At 45.5% G+C, this 12,566-nt stretch overlaps 1 protein-coding gene across 3 annotated transcripts; it reads left to right on the top strand.

The window, feature by feature from the left end:
* LOC103263093 (insulin-like growth factor-binding protein 3) lies at positions 1–7,947 on the top strand. 3 transcript variants are annotated; one of them, XM_008060767.2, is made up of 6 exons: positions 1–122; positions 3,324–3,550; positions 4,096–4,215; positions 5,350–5,484; positions 6,392–6,397; positions 6,460–7,947. In XM_008060767.2, the coding sequence occupies exons 2-4, from the start codon at positions 3,434–3,436 to the stop codon at positions 5,473–5,475; spliced, it is 363 nt and encodes a 120-aa protein (XP_008058958.1). In that variant the 5' UTR covers positions 1–122; positions 3,324–3,433; the 3' UTR covers positions 5,476–5,484; positions 6,392–6,397; positions 6,460–7,947. The 3 variants fall into 3 exon arrangements, with proteins under 3 accessions (XP_008058958.1, XP_021569433.1, XP_021569432.1); XM_021713758.1 differs by having other exon boundaries at positions 1–140; XM_021713757.1 differs by lacking the exon at positions 6,392–6,397 and having other exon boundaries at positions 5,350–5,491.
* Positions 7,948–12,566: the final 4,619 nt, after the last annotated feature.

Genomic DNA, 12,566 nt, shown 5'->3' with positions numbered 1-12,566 from the left:
CCAGCCGTCGCCCGGCGAGCCGCGCCCGCTGCAGGCGCTGCTGGACGGCCGCGGGCTCTGCGTCAACGCCAGTGCCGTCGGCCGTCTGCGCAACTACCTGCTGCCCGCGCCGCCCGCGCCAGGTGAGCCGCCCGCGCCAGGTGCGCCGCGCGCGGCACCCGGCGCGAAGGTCCCGGGGTTGGGGCGCTGCCGTGAGACGCTGTTTTCTGCTCGTTCCGGGGGTTGCAACGTGGGGGATCCGAGGCTCCGAAAGGCGAAGGCGCTGGCCGGAGGGCCCCTCTACTTGCTGGGTTCTCTGAGAACAGCGTGATTGTAAATTGCAAAGCGCTGCCACGGCAGTGGGTTAAAGGTTCCCAGGGCGGGGGCAGCGGTGCCGAGGCTCATTGTCCACGGAAAGATCGTGGACTCAGGAGATTCTCCCAGCCTAGTGCGTGTACGTGGGTGTGGACTGTGTAGCCCAACTTTGGAACGTGGTTGCCGATGCCCGCAAACTAGGGGGGAACGCGTCAATCCCAGGAATCCTTGGGGGTGGGGACGCAGGAAGGCGGAATTGGCCCGGGGGAGGTGGGCAAGCCAGGCGTGGGAAGCAGTATCTTCTTTGAAAATACTAAATTTGCACAGTTTTTTGGTCTGCAAAGCGGTGTCTCGTCCCGGTGTGTCCAAAAAAAAAAACCTCTAAGGTGGATTCCGGTGTTGAAGTAACTTCTGAAGGTCACGCAGAGGCAGCAACAGTGTAGGCTTTGAACCCTGTGGGACACTTTGGATACCACCCCTTGTGTACGCCCCATGCCATCCCGGGTGCGTTGGGGTCGGAGAGCGTGGACCAAGTGGATTTCAGCGAAGGGAAAGGAAGTTGGAATCCGTCCTAGGATTGTTTCCCTTCCTGAGCTGAATCTGAAGGAATGAGATGCAATTAAAGGGAGCCCCTAGAAAAGGGAAAATGCAGGTATTTGGCAGAGTTACTCCTTCTGGCCCAGCCACTATCAGGTGGGCTAGGACTCTGGTGAGGGAGGACATTACATCGTTCCCTTAAAGAAGCCTAAATGGGTTTGGCAGCTGTTCCTCTCTCAAGCCTCACTTAGTAATGTGAGAAAAGTTCCAGCCTGCACAGCTGAAGGCTGGGAGAATCTCCCTCCCACTCTTTCCCCCTCCCTCCCCAACCGTCTGCTTGGACAGATGTCGTTGGGCAAGCCTCCATCCAGGGCTAGCAGGATAGGCCGTCCCTTATAATGTACATAAATGTAGAGTTCCACACCTGGGTAAAGCTATTTCCTTGTTAGGCAAGGCTGGCATTATTCTTCCCTGAGAAACACTGTATTAATGGGAAGGCAAGATTCCATTGGCCAGAAACATACACTTGTGCTGGGCTAGTTAATCAGTGTTAGCATTGCTGGAGGTATTTGTCTCTCAAGGCAAAGTTACGTCACTTGCCAAGTATGTACATTATTATTCTTGTCCAACTTGGGGTGTTCCGAGACATACTTACGCTGTCATTCTGTGATTACCACCATTGTAGCACTATAGTATAGATTGATGTGAGTTATTATAAGCTTATAAAAAGATCTAAGTGACTTCTAAAATCCATTTGGGGGAAAAAAAGGCAGATTTATGATAGGCAAAAGTCACAATTATCTGTTGCTTAAACAGAACAAGTTTCTCTTCATGCCCTAGTCTGCACTAAGAAGACTTATAATGCCCAGGCATTAAGAAGAAACTAAGGAAGCTTAAGAAATTACTCAGGGTTCTTACAAAACAAATGTAAATGTGTTTATTTACATGTTCCTAGAATATTTACATATTCTTAGCATTTCCTTTGTCTCAGTACTTCCTTGAAACACACACGCAAAAACTCAGATTAAAAGAAATTGAAACCAAATCCTACCCAGAAACCTACTCTTGGGCTCTGGGGTAGACCCTGGGAATTTGTGCCCCTAAATCAAAAAAACCCTTGGGGAACTTTACAGCAAGTCCTCAGTGAGCTGAGTGGCAGGTTAGGAATCTGATATCCAGAGAAGAGAGGAATTACTGTGGTCCCCGTGAGAGAGTGAGCACCTGCAGCCAAATCATTCCTCCCTCTGAGAGATTCAGGGTCAGATGTGTGACCTGAGTCCCCTACTAGAAGAAGATGTTAAGACCCTGCTTTTTGGAGTGAAGGAATTCCAAGACTGTCACTTGCCAACTTAAGCCGAAGCCCTTCCAGAGGTCTGAGCTAGGCACATCCACTCTAAATGTTGCCCTTTGATCCCGGCAGGTGTTCGACAGTCCGCTCCAAGTGCATCCAGGAAAAGGAATGGAGTGAGAATCCTGGCTACATATTCAGCCACAAATTTAGTCGTACCATTAAAATCCCAGTTAAACTGGCAGCATTCCAGTGTCTATTTCAAGTATCAGCATCTCTTCATTTAGCCCTTTCTGTTGTAAGGGGAGGTCTTTCGGAGAGGGCTTTCTCCTTCCCCGGGCCCCCCTGGGAATGAAAGCTCTCTGTCACTTAGAAGTCTGAGCTGGGAGGGGAAGTCTGTGCCCATGTGCTCTAGTGCTCACTGGGAGTGAGGACTCAGCCAGAAAGGTACCTAGTATGCACAGGGTCTTTGTGGACCTCGGGTTTAGAATGTAACAGGGGACCCAGAAAACAAGCGTAATTCTGGGTCTCTGGGAAAAGACACTTTGTGGAGAAGAAATTCACTTTCCCCATCTCAGCTGGACACAGATTCACACGTAGCCTGTTTACCTGGTGGCATGGAGGATACTGCTGATCACCCTTGAGTTAATGTCAGAATTCCCTGGAGGGTTTGCAAAAACCCAGATTGCCGCCACTCCAGCGCTTCTTGGGTGGAGGACGTGTACTTCTTCCAAGTCCCCGGGGCTGCCGCTGCTCCCACAGATGGGAGGACCACCCTTGGAGTCGCCCGCGATCTTTCTGAGCCTGCTCCGCGCGGCTGCCTCCTGTGGCTCAGGTTTGCCCCCTGCCGGTGGAAGGTGAAATCGCGCTGCCTTCACCATCTACTAAGGGGCGCTTTGCAAGCATTTTCCTGTCTTGAGTTGCAGCTACTCAGAAAAAGCCCGCCCGTGTCAGAATGACTTTGAGCGAGATGACTTCTTGGGGCAAAGCAACCGCCAGATAGCAAGTAGTTGTACACGCCCTGCTGGATACCTTGAGACATCACGTATCCAGCTGTTTTTACACACACACACACACACACACATTTGGAATTGTTGGCTCATGTTGTCGTTTAGATGTTTCCTGGTTGCAGCATTAGGATTTTGAAAAGACCATTGTCAGATGTCGATGATGCTCATGTCTTTGTCGCTCTGCACTTTCCAAGGAAACACCAGCGAGTCGGAGGAAGACCGTGGCACGAGTAGCGTGGAGAGCCCAGCTGTCCCTAGCACACACCGGGTGCCTGACTCCAAGTTTCACCCCTCCCATGCCAAGATGGACATCATCAAGAAAGGGCATGCCAAGGACAGCCAGCGCTACAAAGTCGACTACGAGTCTCAGAGCACAGACACCCAGAACTTCTCCTCTGAGTCCAAGAGGGAGACGGAATACGTGAGAACTTTTCCTCTTGTTAAGGGAGAAGGGTGGGACCCGCCAAGCCTGGGCACTCAGAGCCCCTCCGGGACAATCTTTACACAAGTCCCAGTGATTGTGGCTTGTGGGTAGGCGGCCACAAGGCCATCTATACCCCAGCTCTCTCCTATCTCTTTCTTGCATAAAGAACACTGATCCTTTCCTGTCTTGGAGAATCTTGTGAGGGCCAAGCTAAGATAACTTTAAAAGTGTATAGATGTCATAAATGGAAGGAAACATTCTCATGGAGATAGCTTTATTTTATTCACTTGACCTTCTACATTTATCAGCCTACTATTGGCTTTATATTAGCCTCTGTGTCTTACTCTGAAGAGAGCAAAAGAGAGGGAGCAATGGTTCGAAGCATCTTTGTGTGACTTTCTTGGTAAATCAGGCAAAACATATTTGAGAAGCACATTACAGGTCTCATTTGTGGTAGTTGTGTGGCATTGTAAGAATTTCAGACACGTGCTTTTCAGAGTAATGATCATGACTTGATTGTTCCGGTGCTTCTTGATCCCCAGGGTCCTTGCCGTAGAGAAATGGAGGACACTCTGAATCACCTGAAGTTCCTCAATGTGCTGAGCCCCAGGGGTGTCCACATCCCCAACTGCGACAAGAAGGGATTTTATAAGAAAAAGCAGGTGAGTGAGAGCCTTGGTGTATTTTCTTTCTCTCCAGCTCTGTTGACACAGAGCAGAAACCAACCCTGCCAACTCCCAGGCTCTTCTGGCTGCAGCTGTAACTCAGAGTCCACAGAACACAGGTACCTGGGACTCGGTGCCAGTCTCAGGAGATTGGACCAAGGGCTGCTTTGACTGTTGCTCCAAGTGATGCTGGATTAGCCCAGATCCTCAGCCCTGGAGCCTGTCTACTGCCCGTTTCTCACTCCTGCCACTTCCGCTGCTTGCCACCAGAGCAGAGGACGTGCTGCCCATTTTTTAAACGATAAGGAGATGCATTGACACCTTTGTCAGTGCTGCATTATGGAGTGGCACTTCAAATAACCATTGCAGTGAGTTTCCAAAAGGGACACGAGGTCACTTACCCTGAGATCCCACACAGATGCCTTCCTGATAGTGACAAGCTGGAAAGGATCAAACAGATTTCAGATGCAGTTCTGCCAAGCCGTAGTAAGTCTGCCTCTATAGACTGTGTGATAGGATGGTGGTATTTCAACTGGCTTTCTTTCTAATCGGACAATCCATACCATGTTATCTGTAGAGTTAACTTTAGAAGAGCCAAGTCAGCAACCCATGACCTGTTCTGATGTCCGTAGTAGTGGCCACCGTCCAAGAGCCCATCTTACTCCGTAGCCATTGTACTCTTTGGCCTCTTATTCACACCAACATTTTCTATCAGTCATTCATTCAGCAGATTCATACTGAGAAGATGCCCTGTGAAAGGCTGCATATTGACTCCAAAGGCACAGCCATGACATTCCAGGGCAGATGGAACATTCTCATTCCCTCCTTCGGCAGATAAGTCTGCTAGCCCAACAGGGGCTACATGGTCTGGTGTCCACCTTAGACTCCTAGGGGCACACAACTGCCCTCACCCTAGCTTTTCTGAAGAAGTTATACCTGCACAGGCGTCCACACAGATGCACCCACTGCTGCCTAGGGATGTGTGGTTCTTATGCTGGCTTGGTTGACATTTCTATTGTGTCTTCTCGGCTTAGCAGAGCTGTGCTGCAGAAACCATCCTGGGCCCAGGGGACCAACCTGACACCAGACCCGGGGGGGTGCTCACCTCTCAGTCTTATCTCTGTCCCACAGTGCCGCCCTTCAAAAGGCAGAAAGCGGGGCTTCTGCTGGTGTGTGGATAAGTACGGGCAGCCTCTCCCAGGCTATGATGCCAAGGGCAAGGAGGATGTGCACTGCTACAGCCTGCAAAGCAAGTAGACAGCGGCTGTCTGATGTAAGTCCTCTGGGCAAGGGGAGGGGGAAGGGGAGGAAGACTGTGTCGGGCTCTGAAGACTGAGGACCAGTTGGGGACTGGGCATGGCCACTGGTCCTTCCCCAGGCTCGCTGACCCAGGAGCAACAGCCAGGCCCAGAGTGAGGAAAGCGAACAGGATGGATCCCTTAGAAGGGTGCAGGGAGAGGGTGGCCCCACCTACCCAGCCAGATAAGCACAAAAAAAGGGATCAGGACCAGAGTGGTCTCAGAGACACTCTGCTTTGTTTCAAAGAACTTACAACACCTCATCTTTCATATACACACAAATTGAAGATTTTCAAAGTTAAGCCTTACCCTTGTAGGTCTGATAGTTGATTTATCTTCACGGGGAAACTGTTCTAATCCAGAGAGCTAGTTAAAGATACACTGTCTAGGTTAAATTAAAGATGTGAATATGAGACAGGCCAGTTGGAAGAGCATTAGGCTAAGCATGTGGTCTTTTTCTCCTGTGAAATATATTGTGGATATTCTGCTAGTCTGTGGCCAATATAATTTTGATAATATTTATTTAAATCTAATACAGCAGTTAACTTTTAAGTGATCATTTTGAAGAAGGTTATCGTGTTCAAATGTTCTTTTTTCCTCTAATAGCTGAGAGAGCTATGGGGAGAAAAGAATAAATATATTTTCTTTTATATTCTCAAGACAAATTTGGTAGGCAGAAGAGATTTTCGTTTTTAGTTATGAATTTCCTTACAAGTTAGAAAAAAAAATTTCTAATTTTAGGGAAACTCTTTCTGACAGTGAGCACAGTGAGCGTCATGCAGCATGCTTTGCTTTGTTCAAAAATGTAGATTGAAACCCAACTGGCCTCTTAAAGACCCACACCATTTACCTGGAGCTATGTCTGTGTATCTCAGGCAAGAGTTGAGCCCTTTTGAGCCTTGGAGGGGTTATTTCAATATATTTATTTTTCTCTTTGTCTTAGTTCATGTGGAGCTCAAATACGCCTTATTTTGCACAAAAGACTGCCAAGGACATGACCAGCAGCTGGCTAAAGCCTCGATTTGTATTTCTTTTTGTGGTGAACTGACTTTTTTTTTAAACCAAAGTTTAGAAAGAGGTTTTTGAAATGCCTACGGTTCCTTCAAATGGTAAACTTGAGCATCTTTTCACTTTTTCCAGTAGTCAGCAAAAAACTGTTTGAATTTTCTTGTTGCTTCCTATAAAAACATACATAAGCTCGAGCACAGTGCCCAGACTTCTCCCCTTGTGGAATCCTCACCGTGTGTTCGCCAAAGCAGCTGCCCCTCTGACTTCATGACTTAGGCAGCTGTGCTGCCTATGTAGAGTACATACTTCCTTCTCACTCTGTAAGATGAGCACAGGCCGTATCAAGAATAGGAAAACCCTTCACCTCCACTCATCTGGACATCCTGACACGTTCCTGGAGCTCATGGCCTTCATGGTACCATCTTTGAAGCAAAGGCCCAGGTCCCTCGACCAAGAAGATTGTTCATATCTTGAAGTGACCTGTACTGCTTGGGGACTCTTGGAGAGAATAAGGTGAAGTCTTACTTGTAAAAAAAAAAAAATGACCAAGAATGTTCTAGGGCACTCTGGGAACCTATAAAGGCAGGTATTTCTGACCCTCCTTTGTCAGTCAGCTTCCTGAAAATGTGGCCCAGTTGAAGGCCCAAAGTGGCCTTTGATGTGGTCCCACAGGGCAGGAGGGATGGGGACAAGGAAAGTCGGCCTCTGTATTCAGAGGCATTACAAACAATGACACGATTCTTCGGATGACTGCGGAAAATAGTTTTGTAGTTCAACAACTCAAGACAAAGTTTATTTCTGAGGATAAGCTCTTTAAAGACGAACGTTTATTTTCATCTCTCACCTTGTGTCCTCCTTGGCTCAGTGTAAAAAAGAATAATAATATCTAAACAGGAAAGATGAGTGGCTTGCTGGGGAGGCCCACTGAGGACACTGGGAGCACATAGAGTCACCCATGTTTGTTGAACTTGGAGTCATTCTCATACTTTTCTTTATAATTCACGCATATATGCAGAGAAGATATGTTCTTAATTAATTGTTAACATTGTATGCAACATAGCCCAAATATAATAAGAACTATACTAGATAATCCTAGATGAAATGGTAGAGATGCTAGATGATAGAACTATGGCCATGACCGAGGAAAGAGCTTGTGCCCAGAGCCTGAGCTTCTCTCCTGGAGGCCAAACCCAAGGAGGTCTGGCAAAGTCAGGTGCAAGGAGTCTCTCCCCTGCCCTGCTGTGGCCCTCAGTGTGGACACACACTGCCCAGAGCTCTCCTTGAGAACACAAAGGGGTCTCGAGACATTCTGCCTACCTATTAGCTTTTCTTTATTTTTTTAATTAAGTTTTTGGGGAAAAAATATTTTTTGAAAAGTTTGTCTTGCAATGTATTTATAAATAGTAAATAAAGTTTTTACCATAAAAAAACCTCTTTCCTCTTGTTATTGATTGCCTCTGGGTTTCGTGTCACTAATGAAATAACCTTGAAAGGGGTAGAATACTCTGGGCATAATCGAAAACTTTGTAAACACAAATATGTTTCTCTGCTTCCATCTCTAGCAAAAGAATCCTGGTGAGATAGTTTCTGCGGCCTTTGGTGGCATCCTATGGAGGTGTTGGGTCATGTCTGCAAGATCCTCCAGTCCTAGGAGGTTGTGTTGTTGGCTTTGTTTCCATCACAGTGTGCAGGCAGATTTGAGCCGGTCAGTACATGCATCTCCATGACCGTGGCCCTTGCCTTTTTGGGGGGTTGTGTCCTGTGCCGTCTCATCCAACACTACTCACACCAACCTTCCACAGCCAAGAAGGGCAAGGGAGGGAACACTCAGGATTCCACTCCATGTCCTTTACCTGTGGCCCTTCTGCCACTCCTCATGTGAGAAGGGAAGTGGACAGAGGCAGGAGGAAGAAGGACACCCTGGGAGGTGCTGGGTGGGGTTCTGAGATTCTCAGTCCTCTCTCTGCATCCTTGGGACAATAGTCACTTTTCAGAACCTCTGCAGGCAAACTACTGAGCCTGTGGTCTTAGGGCTTCCCAAAATAAACTGCATGTCAGAAAATTACCTTCTGTTAGACCCATAACTGCTCACTTGTTGAAATATCCAAATGTACACCCTTGCCTCAGAGTATTGTGTGCAGTGAGCAGCAAGTTGGTTCTGTGAGTGCTGAGAGGACTAGGTGTGTGGGATGTCGTCAGGCTGATCACATGAGAAACCAGGAAAAATGAGAGCACAGACAGACCCCTTGGGAGTGCTGTGCTGGTAAAGCCACATGGATGGAGGGAGACAGTGAACAGAGCAAGTTCATTGGGAACAGGCATGAGGAGGCCAGGGGGACTGCTGGGGCAGTGTCCTGGAGCACGGAGGCAGCCAGGCCAGGTGTCTGGATATGGTCAAGTCTCCATGGTGAGTGGCAGAAGGGCCACAGGTAAAGGACATGGAGTGGAATCCTGAGTGTTCCAGGACCAGGGCTTGTCAGGCCCTTGGGAGCTGCTGAAGAGGTGTGAGCCACATGATGATGTTTGTTTTATAAGCCCACTGTGTTTGTCTTCCCAGAAGCCACCAGCTTACATGCCCTTCCTTGTCCTGACTCGATAACCTATAACTTCTGCTTCTTTCCACACTCAGGATGGTTAATTCTGTGTGTCAACTTGACTGGGCCATGGGGTGCCCAGATATAACGTTATTTCTGGGTGTGTCTGAGAGGGTGTTTCCAGAAGAGATTAACATTTGGATCAGTGGACTCAATAAATGAGGTTGTGCTTCCCAATGTGGATGAACATCATCTAATCCACTGAGGGTCTAAGGAGAACAAAAGACAGAGGAAGAAGGGATCACACCTGTTTTCCTGCCTGCCTGGGGCATCTCATTCTCTCTTACCCTTGAATTGGGACTTACTTCACCATTTCCCTAATTCTCAGATTTTGGAGCTTAGGCTGAGTTACACAACCAGCTGTCCTTGAGTCTCCAACTTGCAGACTCCTGAGGGTGGGAATTCTCAGTTTTCATCATTACTGAGCCCATTTTTCATAATACATCTTACTTGAGAGGTAGATAGGTATAACCTATTGGATCTGTTTGTCTGGAGAACCCTAATATAATACTTTCCATCACCTCTTCCTTTTGTTTGAGTTGAGTCACTCTGTCACCCAGGCTGGAGGGCAGTGGCATGCTCACAGCCACCCCAGCGTTGACCTGCTGGGCTCAGGTGATCCTTCCGCCTCAGCCTTCCAAGTAGCTGGAACTACAGGCACACGCTACCATGCCCAGATATTTTTTTGTTTGTTTATTGTAGAGATACGGTCTTGCCAAGTTGTCCAGGCTGGTGTCAAACCCACGAGTTCAGGCAATCCACTCACCTCATCCTCCCAAAGTGCTGAGATTACAAGCCAAGCCACCAAACCTGACCATCTCTTTCTTCTAAATGCTCTTCTGCCATTCCAGCGAACACCTTAAAGTTGCAGCCTCCTGGCTCTTCTCTCGCCTCCCAGCTAGACTCGTAGGGCTCCTTCAGACCATCTGCCATCTCCTCCAGCTAACTGCTGCCCTCTCAGGCTTTAGCCTCCACCAGCACCAAAGGTCAAAAGTACACCTGCACAGACACACAGAAATGAACATGCTAGCGCACTCAACTCCCTAGGAATCATGGCAGTGCCGATGCTACAAAAGCTTCCTAGGTCAATTTGGTTATCAAATTGACACAGTTTAGGGAAAAAAAACAATCACAGGTGTTAATGATGGTGTCATAATGAGATTTTAGGATCTCTGCTGTGGCAGCTTGTCCAGGGGGATGATTCTGATCTTATCTAAGTCCTTCGACCAGTCAGGCCACTGCAGAAATGAATCCTCAAGGCACCATTAGAGATGTGCAGAGAGAGTGAAGTACAAGGGCATTTTAAACTGAAATGAATTCTTACAAAAGAATGTTATACCATGGGTAAAATGTTTTTGAATAAGAGTTGTTATAATATGGAAAAATGTTTGTGAATGCAATTATATTGTATACATACACACTTATGCAATAAAACTAAAAAAAAAATGCACCAAAATATCAATCCAGGTTATGTGAGTATAGATAATATCCTTATTTATTTCTACTTTGATATAATCCCAGCCATTTCTATAGTGAACATGATTTATTTCTTTTCTTTCAGAAAAATGCTGCATTTTTTTATGCCCCTGCCTCTAGCTAGTATATGAACAATAAGCCTACATTTCCATGGGCCCACTGTGTATCTTCTCCAAGGTTAAGGGCATCTCTTACAGCCCCGGTCTCCTGGTCAAGCCATATTCCCAAACTTTGGAAATGGTCTTGACTCCTTTCCTTGTCCCACATTCAACCAGTATTATTTATCTACTTGTTATGCTCTAGAAGGGAACACTGCAGTGAACAAAGCACATAAAATCACTGCTGTTGTACAGAAAGTCAATAAACAAGATGTCGGTGGGCTATATTAATACAAGGTGTTCTTGTTAAGTACCACAGAGGGGAAAAAAGGGGAAATATGAAGTTTCAAGTGTTGTTTCTTTTTTCTTCTCTTTCTCTTTTTTCTTTCTTCCTTTCTTTTTCTTTTCTTTTTTTTTTAATTAGAAAAGCTAGCCAAGGAAAACTTCATTAAGGAGGAGGCTTTTTTGTTTGTTTTTGTCACATAATGCAGGTTTATATGGTACAGTGTGATGTTTCAATACATGTATATATTATATAATATTCAAGTTAAGGTAACTAGCATATCCATAACTGCATTTATCATTTAATTGTGGTGAAAGCATTCAAAATCCTCTCTTCTAGCTATTCTGAAATATATGTTATTGAGGAGTCCTCATGACCTAATAATCATCCTTAGAGGCCTCACTTCTTAATATCATCCCATTGGCTATTAAGTTTTGACACTTGGATTTTGGAGGGGACACATTCAAATCATAGCAGTATGAAATATTTAATACTTGAAGTAAAGAACAAAATAAGTGGGATAAATAATAGAGTAAATATAGCTAAAGGACAATTTGGTAAAGGAAAAGAAAAAGTTGAAGAACTCTCTAAGAAAGAAGCAGAAAGAATAAAGATTGGAAAATACAAAAGAAAAGTTGAGAGAAATAAAGGACAAAAGAATATCCAGATAACAGAAGTCCTAGAAAATATTTAAAGAAATAGCAGAGATAAATTTTTTAAGATTAAAAATTAAGAAAGACCTTATATTGAAAGATCCCCTACAATGTAAAATGGATATAGTTTCAAAAACATTGCTAGAGAAATTATGGTTAAATCTTAAAACATCAAAGTTTCAAGAGAGAAAGAACAAATCACAGATAAAGAAACAAGTATCCAATTGGCACCACTTTTTTAAAGAATTTTTAAAATTTTAGAATTGTGGAGTGCATGTGAGGATTTGCTATATAAGTATATTACGTGAAGGCAAGGTTTGGACTTCTGACAAGTCCTCCCCACCCAGTGGTAGAGATAGTGCTCAGTGGGTGGTTTGGGCACTGCATTTTTAAAGAGCAATACTGGACACAGGAATACAAGGAAATAACTTAGAAACTGGAGTTTTACACTCAGCTAAACTGTCTTTAAAAGTGAGAACATGATAAGATAATCTCAGGCATTGAAGATCCAGGAAGTTTTCCACACAAAAGAAGCACATTGAAAACATTTTGAAGGAAGACCTTCTATAATAAAGGTCACAAATTTGGGAAGTGTTGAAGACACGTAAAGTGAAAGGGAATAAGTACCATAGTGTGTTGAATTTCTAGAGGGTATCAAAAGAGCTTATCTAGAAAAAAGAAGAAGAAAGGGAGAAAGGAAGAAAGGAAGGAGGGAAAGGAAGAAAGATATATAAAAATATGGAAACACTAAGATAAATTGAAATAATAAAACAAAAGTGGCATCAAAATTAAACTGTCAATACTATAAAATTAGTGCTTCTCAATCAGGGACAATTCTGTCCTCTAGAAGATGTCTGGCAATATCTGGAGGTATTTTTGGCTGTCACAACTGGGGGGTATTATTCATGTCTGGTGGGTGGAGGCCAGGGATGCTGCCA

The sequence above is a fragment of the Carlito syrichta genome, unplaced genomic scaffold (assembly GCF_000164805.1).
Source record: "Carlito syrichta isolate Samal-C Ts95f unplaced genomic scaffold, Tarsius_syrichta-2.0.1 Scaffold304717, whole genome shotgun sequence".
Taxonomy (NCBI): Eukaryota; Metazoa; Chordata; class Mammalia; order Primates; family Tarsiidae; genus Carlito; species Carlito syrichta.
This window is presented reverse-complemented; position numbering and strand designations above follow the sequence as displayed.